General features: G+C 44.2%; 1 protein-coding gene across 50 annotated transcripts in view; it reads right to left on the bottom strand.

Annotated features, from left to right (window-relative positions):
• KIAA1217 overlaps window positions 1-18,973 on the bottom strand; it is an 854,498-nt gene that overhangs the window by 42,675 nt on the left and 792,850 nt on the right. For 29 of the 50 annotated variants that reach the window (XM_063781491.1, XM_063781501.1, XM_009458086.5 and 26 more), the window contains 2 exons: window positions 10,070-10,119; window positions 3,780-3,946 (listed from right to left, as the gene is read on the bottom strand). In XM_063781491.1, the coding sequence (XP_063637561.1) occupies window positions 3,780-3,946; window positions 10,070-10,119 (217 nt within the window). Of the gene's footprint in view, window positions 1-3,779; window positions 3,947-10,069; window positions 10,120-10,662; window positions 10,768-18,973 lie in introns of all 50 variants that reach the window. The other 21 variants (XM_063781488.1, XM_063781487.1, XM_063781489.1 and 18 more) reach the window with 1 other exon arrangement.

Here is an 18,973-nt window from a genome sequence, read left to right as displayed (position 1 = left end):
AATTACAGACCCAACCGTTATTTGGGAATGGGAATATCGCACTATAAAGGTTCCATAGAGCTCTCATACCAATTGTAGCTAGCAGAGCACATACTAGATTAGCCACTGGGAATGAGGTGCATTGTTTGAAGTCAAGGCTTTAAGTCATTGGTAATAGCTGGCTATCTCAACATTTCCAGGAGGTGTCTTCATGGACTAAGCATTCATATTACCTGTAGCCAAGAGGTAAAAACAGTAGTTTTTACCCTGGAATGTTCTAGAGTCACCAGTGCCTAGCCTCCAGTCCGTGCCAGTGAAGTCAGACTCTGGCCATGGTGCCTGAGCACTGGTATTTTTGTTAAGGGTTTCAAGTAATTCTAATGAGTAGCCAGGATTGAGAACCACTCTTAGACTGATAACTCCTGTGAAATTGGAGAGCAGAAGATAACACGAACAAGCTTTTAGTGGTTTCCTTGATCTGCTTAGGTTCCCTTTGTCCCATTGAAATCTACCCACCCCATTGTGTCTGCAACAAATTTCTATTCCTGAGAATAATCCATCAGTTTTGAAAATGAAATGCTCAAATAGGATATGCTCTACAGTCTAGGATTTTCCAATGATTTAATTATCTAATTACTGGAGCTGGCTGCCAAGCACAAATGGTTTTATTCAGTTTCACTATTTTATAACACAGTTCAAAGAACATTTGAATTTCTAATTCAATTTTTGTTCTTTTGAGACTAGTCTAGTGTTTCGTATATCTCTAATGATAGCTCCATTATTGGACTTATAACCACTGTGGGGCTGCAGTTCATTTTTGGTATATAATACCGCACATGTTGAAGGAGAATTGGTGCCGAGATAGCTTAATTATTCTAAGCTGTTTTTGTCTTAAGTAGACTCCCTCGATTGAAAAGACAGAAGTTTGATGGGGAGGAAAGCTGAATGGGACCCAGGGAATACAAATGCAGAGGTAGAAACAGTAACAGCCAGGTTAGGAAACACCGTGCTTATTTTTCCCTGCGAGTCTGCGCTTTAGAACTGCCCAACTTCCCAGGCTCAAAAGCACATTTGCTCACTGTTCTTTATTCCCAGAAAGCCAGAAAAGTTGAGTAGTTCTGGAACAATAAAGAAACTTGTGTGGTTAACACAGCATTCCTAGATCTTGACCAAAGACCTTCTTTGTTTAAGAAAACTGCTCTTTTTCACAAAGCTGCACAGTTCAAGGGTTGCAAGGCGAGACAAGTGTGAGAGATCCCTCCCAGCCGGCCAGAGGACCAAACTACGCCAGCCACTGATGGGGTGACGCTGTAGCTACAGACATCAAGAGAGCCTTGGTATCAAATTCACCTCTAACGCCTGTGAAATTCCCAGGGGAAGTGCGGCATTTATGCTAAAGCAATTCCATCCCTGTCCCCAAACCAACAAATGCTCACTTTTGAGAGCAGTTAGGTACTTCCATACAAATGATATGTATGTTTTTCTTAAAGGGTGCAATGAGGAGGTAACAATTTCCAAATGGCCAGCAGATGGTGCCAAAAGGCAGGAGCAGTGAAGGGAGGGGCCTGACCTCCAGGAGCCCCAGGTAAGAACGAACTTGGGAGCCGACAGGCCCCCTCTGAACTGCAATTGTGTCCTTTGGCCTGCAGAGTACTCAGTAATTAGTTTTCAATTACTTTCCAACATTTTTAAATGGCGGTAATTCATATAAAACCTGTGTCTCCAGATTTGCTTGAAATATTGAAACATCTAGAAACACTGGATACTAATTCTATCAGGTTAAGAGCCAGTTGGAACTGAGTGGCTACTATCCTTTAAAGGGGCCAATTTACTGTGGTCTCTCCTCCATTTCACTTGCTGTTACTGCCCGGACACTGAAGACATGTGACTTTGTCACCCCCTGACACAACCCAGCCCAACCCGTACACTTCATTTCATTGCAATGTGTCTTTAAAATTGCAAAGCGAGGGGAAGCTAATGCAAAGGATGGGGCCATCACAGATGATGATATTCACTAGGAGATTTAAATGAATTTGCATCAGATGTTCAAGGTATCTGGGATGTTGCCTAAGAGACAGAGTAGCCTTTGGAGATCAGAGCCCTCACTCTTCTAGCAACCCTCATGATCCATGCTGGGGACTCGGGGCAGGTCTCTCAAACCAGCTGCCTTTCTGTGTGTTTTCTGGTAGGCAGAGGGCAAGGGGAAATTGTTTTCTTAGCTTTCATTAGGTGGTTAAACAACATAGGGCTTGTGCTGTCGCTGTGCTGAAGAAGAACCACCGATTGGAAGCCTTTTTCCTATTAGAGGAAAGGGCTCAGGAGGTTGCATCCCCATGGCTGCTCCAGGATCCTGGATACATTTATCTTTTTTTTTTTTTGAGACATAGTCTTCGTCTATTGCCCAGGCTGGAGTGCAGTGGTGCTATCCTGGCTCATTGCAACCTCTGCCTTCCACATTCAAGTGATTCTCATATCTCAGCCTCCCTAGTAGCTGGGACTACAGGCATACCCCACCATGCCCGGCTAATTTTTTTCAGTATAAATGGGGTTTCACCATATTGGCCAGGCTGGTCTCGAAGTCCTGACCTTGTCATCCACCTGCCTCGTCCTCCCAAAGTGCTGGGATTACAGGCATGAGCCATGACACCTGGCCCTATCTTCTAGCAATATTTGGATTATGAGCTTCTGGAAGTCAGGGAGGATATCTGTATAGAGCCTAGGCCAGCACTGTATCCTCAACGACAAACCTACCAGCCAGGGCAGGGAGGTGGGAGAAGGTGTACAGAGCAAATATGTGGTCTCATGCAGAGATGCACATCTCTACCTCCTTGTTACCCAGGAGACAGCTTATTCTGCTTCGGCAGATTTATGGGATTTGTTGACCAAGATTCGTGACCTGAAGGGTCACTTACCCTGATTCCCGTAGAGTTTATATATTCCTTAACAATGGAAAAGAGCAAGGAACGGATGGATCACCATATCTGAATGAAATGCAGATGTTTTTCGTAACAAATCACCATGGTGGCCTTTTTTCCTTATGAATTCATCTTCTATTCTAAACTCATAGTTCTAAATACATCACAGATCCTTGCAAAAAAATGAAAAAAAAAAAAAAAAGCTTGGCTGACTATCCACCTTTGTCCCCGTTCAGTGTGGAGGAGGATGGAGCCTCCAAGCTGTCAGAAGTCAGCCTTCACTGGCTGTCGGCATGCTCCCCGGCGCCCCTCTCCTTTCGGCTCTTCTCCAAAAACAAATGCCCTAGAGTCTCTTCCTGCGTAAAAGTACGCACAGCTTAAAGAAGTGGTTGTAGGCCGGACGCGGTGGCTCAAGACTGTAATCCCAGCACTTAGGGAGGCCGAGGCAGGTGGATCACGAGGTCAGGAGATCAAGACCATCCTGGCTAACACGGTGAAACCCCGTCTCTACTAAAACATAGGAAAAATTAGCCGGGCCTGGTGGCGGGCGCCTGTAGTTCCAGCTACTCGGGAGGCTGAGGCAGGAGAATGGTGTGAACCGGGGAGGCGGAGCTTGCAGTGAGCCGAGATCGCGCCACTGCACTCCAGCCTGGGGTCAAAGCGAGACTACGTCTCAAAAAAAAAAAAAAAAAAAAAAAAAAGAAGTGGTTATAGATTGACTATAGTTGCAGTGGAAGGCTCTAGACTTGGATTGTGTGTGTGAGAGAGGAAGCCATGCTGTTTCTATGGTTCTACATTCTCTAGGTCTTCACGGAGCCCCTAGGAAAAGGAAGGTAGGAAGAGCTCAGGGCAACCGAGACAGAGGCCGCCGTGCATGAGGAATACCTGGAGCTGCCGCATCTGCTGGAGCTGGAGCCTGAGTTCCGCCACGCTCCGCCTCATCTCAAGCAGGCTCATGTGGATGGCCGAGGTGCCCACAGGTGGAGGCTGGCTGGGAGGCACCGTGGACTCCAGAGCACTGAGCATCTTCCCACCAGACACATGGGGCGTTCCTATGAGAAAAGTGCATCAGAGAACTCAGAAGGCCACAAAGGAAAGTCTAAGCTATGCATCCCATCCCAGTGCAGATGACTGGTAATTCTAAAAAGGCCTAATTCTCTCATTACAAAAAAATATGCATATATATGAATCACACAGTGTTATGGTATGCAGTGTGCAATGATCACATTCTAGAAGTTTAGTAAGAAAGTGCCATAGGAAGACAGGCCACAGAGCTGCCTATGCTCCCATCTATCTATCTACTGATTGATCTATCAATTGATCAATTTTGTTTATGGTTTTTTTTTTATTTTAATTTTTTTTTCTTTTCTTAACCTCTGGAAGTAGAGCTTTTTTAAACACACAGGTTTGCATAGAGAAAAGCTTAGAAGTGTATAAAACAAAGTGTTAACGGTATCTCCAGCTGTGCTTTTCCAATATAAGGTTTTTTGTTTGTTTGTTTACTATTTTTTATTTTTGAGAACAGGGTCTCACCGTATTGCCCAGGCAGGTCTCGAACACCTGGGCTCAAGCTATCCTCCTGCCTCTGCCTCCCTAAGAGCTAGGATTACAGGCGTGAACCACCGCACTCGGCCAATTTTTTGTATTTCTAAAATCTGCATACTGAATATCTGCAATTTTATAATAGAGAAAACTAATTTTAAAATTCTGAGACCTAATATAGAGTGCTTATGTGCCTATTTTCTGCACGGCAAATGTAACCTAAGGACATGCAACTTATTTCTGGGCAGAGATTCGGCCAATCGCCAAGGGGAGATTAGTAAGAACTGGGTACTGTCCTGAATCCCTTCAGATTTCCAAAATGAAAAGAAAGAGGGCGTCTGCACACAACTCCTTTAGTAAGAAAATAAGGCAAGATGCAAAAATTCTTCAGGAGGGGACTCTAAAAAGGACAATGCAATTCTACTGATACAGGTACCTGGAGTAGAGGCTGGATCCATGTTACTAATAAAGACACACACACACACACACACACATGCACACACTCTTCTGGAGAAGAGGCTGGATCCATGTTACTAATAAAGACACACACACACGCACACACACTCTTCTGGAGTAGAGGCTGGATCCATGTTACTAATAAAGACACACACACACACACACACACACACACACACACACACTTCTGTTCAGTTCTCTTTCCTGTAAAGCTTTGTCACAGGCCAGGCTGGCCTTGCAGGACAGAGCACTGCTGGCCACTTGCAGACCCTGGAGTGGCTATAGTGTGGTGGTACCCTGTCTTTCCATCCTGGCTCAGTCATTTCGGGAACCTTTCCCGCTCCAGCACACACAACTCAGCCAGGCCCCAGTGGAGCTCAAAGTGGCTCATGAGCCAGGGAGCTCCCTGAAACTATCCTCTTTCTTGCTTGGCCTTGGCGATGCGGATGCTGCTGGCGCCCCATGGTCTTCATCCATGATTGACCATCCAAATAGGTCCAGTCTCCCAGCTCCTCTAATGGCCCTCTTGGGGAGGCAGCAGGGGAGCAGGCCAGAAGGCATTTTAAAGGACTGACAATGGAGCTCCAGGAGACCCGATAGCGAGCTTTTTGTTATGTTTCTTTCTTTCTTTTTTTTGAGACAGAGTCTCGCTCTGTCTTGTCCAGGCTGGAGTGCAGTGGCATGATCTTGGCTTACTGCAGCCTCTGCCTCCTGGGTTCAAGCGATTCTCCTGTCTCAGCCTCCCGAGTAGCTGGGACTACAGGTGCACACTACAACACCCAGTTAATTTTGTATTTTTAGTAGAGACGAGGTTTCACCATGTTATCCAGGCTAGTCTCGGACTCCTGACGTCAGGTGATCCACCTGCCTCGGCCTCTCAAAGTGCTGGGATTACAGGCATGAGCCACGGCGCCCAGCCACGTTATGTTTCTAAGCCTAAATGGTCACTCACATCACCAGTCATGGCTCTGACCAATTTCTGGTGGTTCCTCCACCCCTCAAATCAAAATCATCCTCAAAAGAGCAAGATTTGTCATCTCTGCTATTGTTCAAAAGGATATTCTCCAACTATGAAAGTACCAAGTAAAACATATCTGATAACATTTCCAATGACAGCTGCATGTTAGAGTTAACAGTGCCTTCCAATGTCAGTGATTCTGACCACAATCCATTGGAAGTTTTCCTTACAGAATCAGTCAAATTACTTTATCATCACTCCCCAGACAGAGAGGGATAGGCACTCTTTGAGGGATAGGCGCACACACACTCACAACATGCCATATCATTTCTGATAACAAGATATTTCTCCAACAAAGATGACACTGTGCTACCTTCTGTTTGCTACTAAGAACCATTCTGCTAATTCCTCAGCCAAAGGAAATCACACATTCTTTCTACACCTCTTTCTCCTTACACATTCTGAGGCCACCAAGGTACCTCCCTCCCCTTGATCTTTTATTCCATGGAGGAAAAGGCTGAAGACTAGGTACTAGTTGTTACAGTTGAATGCTGATAACTGGTTTAAGAAGATAATTTTCACAGCGCAATTTTTTGGTTTTAACATGGTTTCGCTCTGTCACTCAGGCTTGAGTGCAGTGGTGCAATTCCCTGAGCCTCAACCTTCCTGGTCTCAGGTGATCCTCCCACATCAGCCTTCCAAAGCTGGGACTATGGGTATGTGCCACCACATCTGGCTAATATTTTTGTATTTTTTGTAGAGACGGGGTTTTGCCATGTTGCCCAGGGTGGTCTTGAACTCCTGGCCTCAAGCGATCCTCCTGCCTCGGCCAAAGTGCTGGGATTATAGGCATGGGTCACCACGCCAAGCCACAACCAAATTTCTTAATGGAATCTATACTCATTTAAAAAAATCTTCATCTATATCCTCTTAATCTCCTATATTTGGTACATGTCATAGCTCCATCATTCTCTGAAATGGCTCTTTATGTTCATTTCGGCGATCTTCTAGTTGTCACCCCTGTGGACTGTCTCCTTTGCTTCAATGTGACACTGAGCTTTGTCAGCCACTTCTTTTCCTTTTAGTCACTTTGAAACTTTCTATGATCTTCTTCCCTTTCTGCTGCTCCGTCTTGGTCAATCTGTTTTCTAACTCCTTCCTCAGCCAACCTTTTAAATCCTGATATGTTGTGTCCCTGGGTCCACTTCTCTTCTTGCTGGACATACTTTCTAGGGAGGCCACTTCTGCTACCACCACCCACCAAGGTCTCCCGCACCCTCGTCAGCAGCACACAATTATCTTCAGATCCACATACCAACGCCTTCACGCCACTACTGAACTTTTCCATAAACAAGTCAAATTCATTATTTCCACTCGTCTTCCACAAAGCTCTTTCGGTCTCTGTGGGCCTAATTGTATTATATATATAATTTCAATAACTTTTGAGGAACAAGTAGTTTTTGGATACATGGATGAATTGTATAGTGGAGAAGTCTGAGATTTTAGCACACCCATCACCTGAGTAGTGTACTTTGTACCCAATTTGTAGTTTTTTTAATCCCTCATCCCCTCCCACCCTGCCCACTTCTGAGTCTCCAATGTCCATTATAATACCGGCCTAATTGTAGCCAGTGGCACCACTATCTACTCAATTATCAGCCAGTCAGGCTGTCACTTTTTTTTTTTTTTTTTTTTTGAGACAAGGTCTTGCTCTGTCACTCAGGCTGAAGTGCAGTGGCTTGATCTCTGCTTACTGCAGCCTTGACCTCTCGGGCTCAAGCAGTCTTCCCACCTCAGCCTCCCAAGTATGTGGGACTACAAACATGTACCACCATGCTCATTTTTTGTGGAGACAGGGTCTTGCAATATTGCCCAGGCTGGTCTCAAACTCCTAGCCTCAAGCAGTCCCCCCACTTCAGCCTTCCAAGGTCCTGAGATTACAGGCATGAGCCACCATGCCCAGCCTGGCTGTCACTCTTAATAGCTGTGTCACTTTGGATAACTAACCTAACCTCCCTGAGCTTCTGTTTCTTTTCATGTAAAATATGGGTAATGACATCTTCTTTATAGGGTTTTGTGTGGTAAATGATCTAATGCGCAGTATAAAAACCTTTGAGATGGGAGGTTCCATCTGTTCTCTTTCCACAGTAAACTACACATTCCATAAGTAGCCAGGAAGTCTGGGTTTTCCTTTACTCTTGGCCAGATGAGTTCCTTGACTTCTATATAATTCCGTTTACTTGTCTACAGAACAGGGATAATAGTTGTCTTGTAGCTTACTTCCTAGCATTCTGGAAGAATTATTATATTTTGTGCACTATACAAGGCTGCTATGGCAACGAAGACCCTGTGGACGATATCTCGCCCTGATACGTTAGAGTGAGAAAGTCCAAACCTAGCAGAGACGTGGGGAGTGAGTCCACACGCTCATTGCCAGTGGCGTTGCAAATCAACTCAGCCATTCAGAAGAGAAAACTAACAGCATGTCACCAGTGGCACTGAACTGTCCCTTTGGACCCACCGATTCCACTTTGGGAAATATATCTGAGGAAATGACACTGGCTCCTTTCCCCACATTTGAAAAGAAATTGACAAGAGTTTTTAGAACAAAGAAATGAAACAACCTATATATCTTTAAAGGGACTGAGGCATCTTAACATAAAAGGAGTTAAAATGGGAGGCATTTGGACTATGATGATGTGTGTCACGTGTGTGGATGTGCATTCAGTTTTCTTCTCTGGAACATGAGAATAAAAACTGTACCTCTCCCTGGATGCTGCGGTAAGGAGTTCATGAGTGAATGCATGAAAAGTGCATAGGAAGCACTCACTACATATTTATTATTATTCTTCTTCTCTATAAAGCAAAAAGAAATAAAAGGAGAATACAAAACAGCATGTACATATTGCTTAGAGCAGTGCTTTCAGATATGAATCATTTCTAGAATGGATTGTAGAAGGATGGGAGCTTTTAGTAATTAGTAGTTTCCTTTCTTCTCCCTAAGTTTACAATCCATTTAAAAAAATGAATGAATTAAGTATCTCCAAAACAAACTGGCAATTGCTCTGAAGACAAGTTTAGCAATTTCCGTGAAATAATTCTCTGGCTTCGGCCAAGGCCACTGATTGATTTCTAAGCAAAACAACAAATCCCGTCAGGATCAGGAATGATGGCAGAGCGGTCCTGTTGGCTTTGTAGCTGAATTGTGCTCAGCCAGAGAAGAACCACGACCAACAGAGCCCTAAACTGAAGTCCCCAGTTCTGTCTACTCTACCGTGCTGCACAAAACTAGTACACGTGGCTTCCCTAAATTTGGGGTTTCACCCAACTTGCCATATGCTTTCTGTGTAATTTAGTATCTGAATGTGTTCCTGCTAAGGATTTCTATTTCTAACCCGATGAGAGGGAAGACCTCATCTTCTTGCAGAGGCCTGGCTTGAGACTGCCGGATGAGACATTCATCGCAAAGACCTGGATACTAGTGAACGCCACTACTAACAGAACTGGGCTGTCTTTCTGGGGAATGCTGGCATTTAAAAAGCAGGCCCTGTCATCTGTCATGAGATTAAAAAGATAAAATAAAAAGCAGGCCCTAGGCCAAGTACTCCTTTTTCTCCCATCTGGACACTGGCCATTCCTTATTGGCTACTGTCCCTTCTCATCCATCCCCATATTGCAGCCGGGCTGATGTCCTTCCCCAGTGTACAACCTTCCGATGGCTTCACTTTGCACTTAGAACAATTTTAAATTCCCTTGACTGGACAACCCTTCTTCCCCCTAAGTCCTCTTCATCTTTCTGGGCTTAGTTTGTGTCACTTTGTCTGGGGACTGCCCTTGGTATAGGCTAGTCCTATTGGTAAAACATTTATCCTGCACTTTTAAACACGTGACACACATAAAATTACTTGTTCCATTTCCATCTTCCCCACTGAATTCTAAGTTCTAGGCAGGCAGCCCTGTGTCTGCAAGATGACCACCGTGTGGCCATATCAATGAACAAATGAATGAGCGAATGAATGAAAACCGAAGGGAGAATACAGTGCTTTGCCCCCGAATTAATGAATAAATCTGGAATTTCAGTATTGGCAGGAATATCTAGGAATCCCCTGACATCATACCAAATACGTGACTTAGGGAAATGTTAAACATTTCTGAGACCAGCCAGGGCTCATCCCAGGCAGCCCACAGGCCTCCTACAGCTCCAAAAACACTTACTTACCTGCACTATCTGTGTGGTTCCTGTTGGCTGTGGTTTTCATCATTTTCTCGCTGAATAAAAGAAAAAGAGAGTCAGCTATGCAGTTTCCAAAATGCCTTTTTTTTTTTTTTTTAAAGCCCATTCCATCCACTATTTGAAGCAATTGGCAGTGATGGGATTAAGCAATGAAGGTATTTTAGCATCAGCATCACAATTGGCCAGGATGGAAAAGGCTTCCCAGGTGTGCACCTGACACTGGGGGTGGAATGCAGCCAGGCTCACTTGTGACTTTCAGATGATGGCGACGTGGACACGCAAGGGTGGTGGTTGCAGGCACTGCACGGTGAGTGGTCCATGAAGCCACATGCACTGGGAAGCCCATTTACCTTCTTGGGCCAAAGTGTTACTTTCGACCAAGAATTACCAGAAGGAGGAAAGAAAAAAAACAACCAAACCCCACAAAACAAAAAAATAACGCCCATGATCCATAGAGATGTGAATATTTTCAGCCTTGAAATGATTACAAGAAAACAGATTTGAATGAATGAATTATCTTAATGATTAAAAGAGAAACAGATTGAATTATTTTTTTCATTGGCTTTCTTCTTTTTTACCTAGACGCATCTTTGCTATAACTTGTAATGGGCCCTTTAAAAAGCGCGGACTGAACAAGGCCAGTTAAACTGGCAATCTGTTTCTCCATGGCTTGCATCCTCTCTCTGTAAAACAAGAGAATTGTTTGTTAAAGCTTTATTGACTTTCAGACCGGTTTGTCCGGGTGAATGTACCACCTGAGGGTTATAAAATGTACCACCTAGAAGGCCGAGGAAGTTCACCCAACCTGGCTCAGGAACATGAAGAGCCACACATCCTTAGCTCAGATCAAGATTCGTGATCAGTGTTCAGTATCAAGCCAGTGACCTGACTGGCTAAAAAAAGACACAGCACGGACCAACTGAAAAACATCTCCCTCGGAAACACTCCTGTTGGCACATCCTATGTTTTTGAGTCTTTCTGCCCTGCTTTCTTTCTTTCACCTTGCACAAAAGGGCTGTTCCCTAGCATTCGCAGTGTCCCAGGCCAGATCTCACCTATGCCGTACACCTCAGCTGGGAGGCTGCTGAGTGGTTTTGGTGTAAATGATGGAGATGTTTGCTGTGTGGGTAGTAACACTTGTGTCACAGCTTAGGGGCAACACAAACATGTCTCTTCTTTAGACCATGGAGAAATATGACTGAAACCCGGCCGGGCGCGGTGGCTCACACCTGTAATCCCAGCACTTTGGGAGGCCGAGGTGGGCAGATCACCTGAGGTCAGGAGTTTGAGACCAGCTTGGCCAACATGGTGAAACCCTGTCTCTACTACCAAGATTGCACCAGTGAACTACAGACTGGGCAAAAGAGTGAGACTCTGTCTCAAAACAAAACAAAACAAAACAAAAAAACCCATGTATTTGAAGGTAGATGATGTTAGATCTAATGTCATAGGAACTTTAGCCTGGAGGTTTTTATAGAATCACGCAGGAACACGAATATCCCTAACAGCTTGGCCGTCTCAAGATGTTAATGAAAAATTTCCCAATGATTTCCATATACAGATACTGTTCCTCTCTCTCCAGGGCTCTTTGATGCTTCATTACAGTTTAGCTGGCATTTGAAATAGGCTCACATTTCTAGACCTCAGACAATGGACGTTTCGCAGAACTACTGCCATGTTTTCAACACATTGTTAAAAACAACAATACGAGTAAGTGAATAGAGGCTTCACATGTCACCTCGTGTGAATTCAGTTATGCATATGTGTTAGTTCAAAACAGGAAAAGGAGAGAGAGGAGAACAATGTATATGGCATGGGCATTGCCTGTGCTGTTATCTCCCATGAGTGAGTGTCCTTGCATGAGCCTGAGATAAGAGAGGGGACCTCACTCCTCACTGCGGATCTCAGTCCCACAGGCCTCTGGGTTTGTGAGTGGTGGGGATTCCCGTGCTGCAAACAGTATATTCTTACACTATTAAATACAAGCTGGCTAATTTATCTGATTGTCAGTGGAAAAAGTAATGATGGTCTGGCCAGGCACGGTGGCTCCTGCCTGTAATTCCAGCACTTTGGGAGGCCCAGGTGGGTGGATCACCTGAGGTCAGAACTTCGAGACCAGCCTGGCCAACATGGTGAAACCCCGTCTCTACTATAAATACAAAAATTAGCTGGGTGTGGTTGTGCATGCCTGTAATCCCAGCTACTCGGGAGGATGAGGCAGGAGAATCACGGGAACCTGGGAGGTGGAGGCTACAGTGAGCCGAGATCGCGCCACTGCATTCCATCCTGGGCGACAGTGCAAGACTGTCTCGAAAAAAAAAAAAAGTAATGATGGCCTGTTCTTCCACTAGAAAAAGCCAACTGATTAAGCTGGGCTTTTTTTGAGAGATGGTGCATCTGCATCCTGAATTTTATGACAATCAAGATGATATTCAAGGGTAATTTTGTCCAACTCAAGCATTGCGGCCTTGAGTTTTGCCTTTGGAATGTAACTCTCAGTGCCATATGTAACACTGATCTTAATTTTGTAATTGCAAGCTTCTGATATCAGAACTCCACGCATTTTCTTTAGTTTAAAATTGAAGGTCTGTCACAATACTGAGTTTCTTGTATATAAGTCGTGCAGTCTGGATAGTTAAAGGTTGCAAATCCACCAAGGAGGAAAAAATACACCAAGCAATTTTAAGCGTTAATAGTATGGTCTCTCTGCTGTAATAGAATGGAAATAAGAAATCTCAAACGGTGAGTGTGGAAATATATCTCCACGGAGTGATTTGCAAATGTTTCCAGGTACACCAGTTGATGCTACACCTCTCAGCCATATAGCATTTCAGTCATACCTTGGCGCCCTCTTTGCCATAAAATAGTCCACATATCAAAGAGAAACAATGGTAAGAAATTCAAATAAGGAAAGCAGGTTAGTGAATATCCATTGGCAATGTCAAGCTTATTGACCCAAGTCACAGTAGCATCTCAGAAAAAATGGGAGTGGTGGTTGGTCATTCTTCCTGCCACATGGGGGGCACAGACATTGCACACACGAATGACTTCCTCTGGAGAATGCTCAGCCCCAGGTGAAAGTTGCCCAGTGTCCTCATTCGTCCCACAGGGACTCTATCCACAGTGGTGCTGGAGTAAAATGAATGACACTAAGAGCAGAGGTGCATTCAGGGCTATCTTGAGATGTACCACTTTACTGCTTTTCTTCAATCCTAGGCAAATGCAAAGGATATTCCTTTAAGAAAAAAAAAGGTAACGTGGCATTTTTAGAGTCTAGACAGCTTTGGTAAGGAAGTTGCTTAAAGGGTTCTGTACAGCTGGAGTGTGGGATAGGAAGGCATGATGACAACCTTAGTACATGCAGAAGACAGTAATATTAAGAAATGCAAGAAATAGGTAGGTCTCATTTATGTAGAGACTAAATGAGACTCTGCTAAGAGGGAAATGGCAGAGGGGAGTCCTGGGATTCCATCGCTGGCCACAAGAACAATGCTGGTTAGGGCTAGACCAGCCTTCTTTCTGCTTCCAGTCTGGTCAACAGGTTTCATTACATCGTCCAACAAAGGAGAGCATCAGCATTAAAATTCAAAACAGGCTGGGCACAGTGGCTCACATCTGTAATCCCAGTACTTTGGGAGGCCAAGGCAGGTGGATCACTTGAGGTCAGGAGTTCGAGACCAGCCTGGCCAACATGGTGAAATCCCGTCTGTACTAAAAATACAAAAATTAGCTGGGTGTGGGGCACATGACTGTAATCCCAGCTACTCGGGAGGCTGAGGCAGGAGAATCACTTGAACCCAGGAGGCAGAAGTTGCAGTGAGCAGAGATTGCACCACTGCACTCCAGCCTGGGCGACAGAGCGAGACTCTGTGTCAAAAAAAAAAAAAAAAAAAGGAAAAAAAAAAAAAGAAACAAAGCACCTGAATCATTCTGGATAAACAATATTGCTGCTCCTCTACTGATTCATCCTCGAGGTTAGAACTATAGAATGTCACAACACAGACCACGTCATCTACACATGGAAGTCTGGGGAGCTGCAGACACACCTTCGGCATGTTCCTTGGCTCAGTGAGTACTCAGCTTCTACCCTGAGCTCCCACCAGGTAATAGTTTTAGGGTGCAGAGAGAGACAACTCCCAAACAACATCCTATTTTTCTTTAAGGCTGACATTGACAGAGTTGCAGAACGGTCTGGGATAAGAGTCTGGGTGCTTTTAGAACAAAAGGGCTATATGCACTCCAGGTACCCACATGCTTGGCTTGCCTTTTTGTATCTGTGAGGAAGGGAGTGAAGGCTCCCTGGATGGCCTCGTTCAGGGTATGTCATCTGCAAGGCCACCAGGAAAGAGACACGCTGCATCAGAGATACTGAGTCAGGTGGCTTCTCATCTGACATCCCCCCTGGAGAGTTCAGATGCTTGACAGTAGAGGGGAAACCATTCTCTCCTGGGTGGGAGCACACAGAGCACCGAATACAAGTGTATGCTCTACTGTCTTGACCAAAGCCACTTCACAAAAATACAATTCTTTTGACATATGGTAATGAGAAAACATTTTCCCTCCTATTTAATCGTCAAAGTGTGCCTGGTTTCAGGATTCATTTTGGGGACGTTATCTGATTTATACAATTCATAAATAAGATTGTCTTTCCATTTTATGGTTGGTAATATGGAAACAATTTTATGGTTTAAGTAAATTACAGCAACTGGAAACTTATGCAGCCTTCTCCCGTGATGAAATGTTAGGAAGTGTGTTTTAAAGTTGAAAGGGAAGAAAGCAAAGTGCCATGGAAGAAGAGAGATGAACACAACCCTGTCATTTTATTGCAGTGGCAATTTTTCATGCTCATCATCAGAATATTAAAGACATTTAGGCTCATTCTTGCCAATATCGCTTGGTTTAAAATATGACAGGACTGATACAATTACTGTTGAAAAGATGGCTTAAAAATGATTTCATAAACCATTTTATATCATTCCACAAACCATATTTATGTGATTAGTGTATATGGTTAACTAGTCATTTAATGTCTTAAGTCAGCCTGGCTGAATGAGTCTTCTCATGATCCAAACATAATATTAATAAAAAAACTCAAGTCAAATTCAGGGAAGTGCTGTTTCCAGTGTTAAAAGTCCGATTACTCTAAACAACTTTCCTGCAAGCTCCATGTCTGTCTGTGAAGACGAAGCAAAATTCATACTGTTGGTGGTCTGTTCTGTCTTTGGAACACAGAAAAGGAAAAAAAAGAATCTGTGTTTAGGGGATGATTTTTAGCCAATGACTCCATTTATAGAACTTTTTTTTTTTTTTTTTTTTTGGACAGGGTCTCACTCTGTTCCCAGGCTGGAGAACAGTGGCATGATCATAGCTCACTGCAGACTCAACTCACTGAGCTCAAGAGATCCTTTCGCCTCAGCCCTCCAAGTAGCTGGCACCACAGGCACGCACCACCATGCCTGGCTAATTCTTTTGTATTTTTAGTAGAGATGGGGTTTCACCATGTTGCCCAGGCTGGTCTTGATCTCCTGGACTCAAGCGAGATCGGCCTCCCAAAGTGTTGGAATTACAGGCATAAGCCACCATGCCTGGCCCACTTATATAACTTTTTGATTCAAGTTTCACCTTGATTTTTTTTTTTTGACTAGAGACTTTGTACTGACCAAAGTGTCAGTAAGCCTGAATTAAGTGCTTATTATATATCTAAGTAAATGAATGGCTATTAAGAAACAAGTCAGTAGCATATGAAGCTGGCGATTCCCCTATTAAGAATCCCAAAGGATTTGTTCTTAAGTATCCAGAAGACATATTACAGAAGATGGCTGAAACCAGCTACGAGCTGATGTGATTAGTCCCTAGTCTGAAGCATTAACCTTCCTAACCAGTTAGGGGATGATTTTTAGCCAGTGACTCCATTTATAGAACTTTTTTTTTTTGAGACAAGGTCTCACTCTGTTCCCAGGCTGGAGTACAGCACGCATGATCATAGCTCACTGCAGCCTCAACCCACTGTAGTCAGTAACAACTGCAGTATTCTGGCCTTCTGAGAGTCCCTACTAGGTGGTTCCTCCATTTGCTTCTAGTTCTAAATTTTGCAATTTTTTTCTTTGTATTCCTGCTCATTCCCTGTCATCTCTCTCCCCTCCCAGAAAGTGTTACATGGCCAATGAGTCAATCAACAAATATTTTTGAGCCCTTAATACCTGCTAGGTAACGTGCTAGCTGCCATGGACACAGCAGAGGCACTGCACCCCCTTTCCCAGGCATGTCTTTCTTTGACAATGTCAATTTCTTTTTTTCTAGGAGCAATCTATCTGAACTAAAACTCTTTGATCTTGGCAGTGCCGAAGGCATTTTTCCAGGATGCAATAGTGAACAGGTTTAAAGCGAGGCTATGCCCTTGTTTGTTCATGCCCTGACTCTGGTATGAGGAAAAAAAACCCAAAGTAATTAAAGACTCTGTTTTCAGATGAGTTCAACAAAACAAAGGAATTTAAATTGTCTGAATTTGTGGTAAAGCTTCAAATGTGACTCTAAGCAATGACCTTTCTATTTCTGCCAGAAGTTAACCTATTGGTGGAAAAGCTGTGTAACTAAAGACATTGTTCCCCAAACTCCCAATACATTTAACTTCTCACTGACACATTTAGATCTATTTGGGAGACACTGGTGTAGTTGGCAGTCAGGGCTGCCATTTCTTCTCCCCGGGCCCTGTGCTTATGGCATGAGCAAGAAGACTGGCTATGTTCTGTCTCCCCTAAAAAGCACTTCAATCTTTTGTTTCGTCTAATGTCTCAGTATCTCCCCTGCTTTGGAATTCTTGACTATCTCATCCCTAAGTTCCCTACCACTACCCAGGAAATCCCCTCCCATCCCTGGTGCTCCCATCCACCATACCCCAGCTGCCATCCTTTGTAGCTTCAACATCCATACTTACAACCCCTACAGAAATTTGGCACTATACAGCCTCAAAATCTTTACAGCCATCCTCTGACCTTGAGTTCTAACTCAGAATGGTGTTACTGTCTAGATCTGAAACTCCAAGACCCCCTCTAAGTATGGCGATTTTTTGTTGTCTTCATTTCTCTTATTCATACAAACTATTTCTTTATCTGTAGCCTGGCCTTACTTTCTCCACCTTCGATACTGTCTGAACAGTCTCCGGTCATTTCTCCTGCCTCTTACCCAGGTTGGACCCTGAATACTTTCAACATTATCCCAACTGAACCCCATTGCATCTGGGCTATTTTTCAGCCTTGCTGTTCCCATGCTATACTGACATTGCTTTCTGAATGACAGAGGAGGTTAATAAATGAGAAGAAAAGGCCCCTTGTGCTCCTTCTATTTCTTCCTATGTCCTCTCCTTCTGGTAATCTTCAAGGAGACAGAGTTGGGGGAAACCTTCTCATTAGGCACTTTTCCCAAGTCAGGAAAGAGTCTGTAACCTAACAAAGGGGCTCATCTAAAATGTTCTGCATTTCACTTACAGTGCATGAAGACAGACACATTTAAGGACACCTGTAAAAAAACAGGCAAAAATGAAGCTCCATTTACAAGGATCTGGAGGAAAAAGCTATTTCTAATCTTTCTTCATAAATTCACTGAGGTGTTGACAGAATGAAAACTGGCAATGAGATGTGGAAAGGGAATGCTGTGGCGATGTTGGTATTCTCTCTAATAAATAGTTCTTCACATACTCCTAGGGATGCTGTTTATTTTCTTCATGGCCTCGGGAGACGATTGATTATCATGTCAATTTCAGTTCACTTCCACCATCACTTTGTGTGTGAGCACCATGACGGGCGCTGAGAGTCAGTGATGCTGATGCCTTTCTTCCTGATCCTAGGCTTCTGATGACTTGGCTTGGGTGGGCATGGTGGCTACAGCCCAGCCAGAATTCTGTGGGGTTCCTCTGTGCTCAGTGCTATCAATAAGGTACTCCTGGATGGTGGAGACGGAGCAATAGGCTGGGGAAGAAGAAGTTCTTATAATAGGTGAGATGTGAATGATGCTGAAAAGAATGGCAGAATTTATCCGGAGGGAGAAGAAGAAGGAGAAGGGAGCAGTATTCTGAGCAGGGTTCCAGGGCAAGCGGAGAAGCCGTAGACCAAATACAATTTAGTGGAAGCAAAAACAGTGGACCAGGAATTAACTGTGTTTGTTCTCTGACTCCATCCTTACAGCGGTGACCTTTCTTTCAGCCATTAATCCAACTGACATTTATTGAGCACCTACTGCATACTAGGGAATGCTCCAGGCACTAAGGACATAGACATGAACAAAACAGACAAAACTCCTTGCTTACGTGGAGGTTACATTCTACTGACCATTAGCGAAATAGATGATAAACCTTAGACACCAACGAACATGAAGGAGAAAAAAAAATCTGGGAAGAGAGATAGAAAGAAGAGCTGAAATTTTACGCAGGGTGAGCAGACAGGGCTTCACTGAGAAAGTCACTTTTGAATAAAGACCTTAAGGAAGTGAGAGAGCAGGCCATGTGTGCTGTCTGGAGGAGGAACGTTCTAAGCTGTGGGAAGGGCAGGTGCACTCACACATATACACTCTGCCCAAGGCAGGAGCATGCCTGGCAGTACTGAGGAGAGCTGGGGAGGCCAGTGTGCCTGCAGTGAAGGAAGGAAGGGGAGGGTGATTGAAATGATGTCAGAGGGGCAGACGGTTGACCTGTCCAGGGCTTGTGGCGAGGGGAATCAAATCATTTATTCTCCACACCAGGATACTTCAGAAAGTGGACAGGAGAGCCATTGGTCATTGCAAGTATTGTACAAAGACAATAGGGATACCCTGGAGCTGTCCCAGTCCAGCCGAGAAGGGCATTCTCCCTACTTGTGTGTCATCTTAGGGACTCTCACTTTGACCCTGAGTGTGATA

Source organism: Pan troglodytes, chromosome 8, assembly GCF_028858775.2.
Source record: "Pan troglodytes isolate AG18354 chromosome 8, NHGRI_mPanTro3-v2.0_pri, whole genome shotgun sequence".
NCBI classification, from domain to species: domain Eukaryota; kingdom Metazoa; phylum Chordata; class Mammalia; order Primates; family Hominidae; genus Pan; species Pan troglodytes.
The sequence above is the reverse complement of the archived record's forward strand: the minus strand, read 5'-3'. Positions and strand labels throughout refer to the sequence as shown.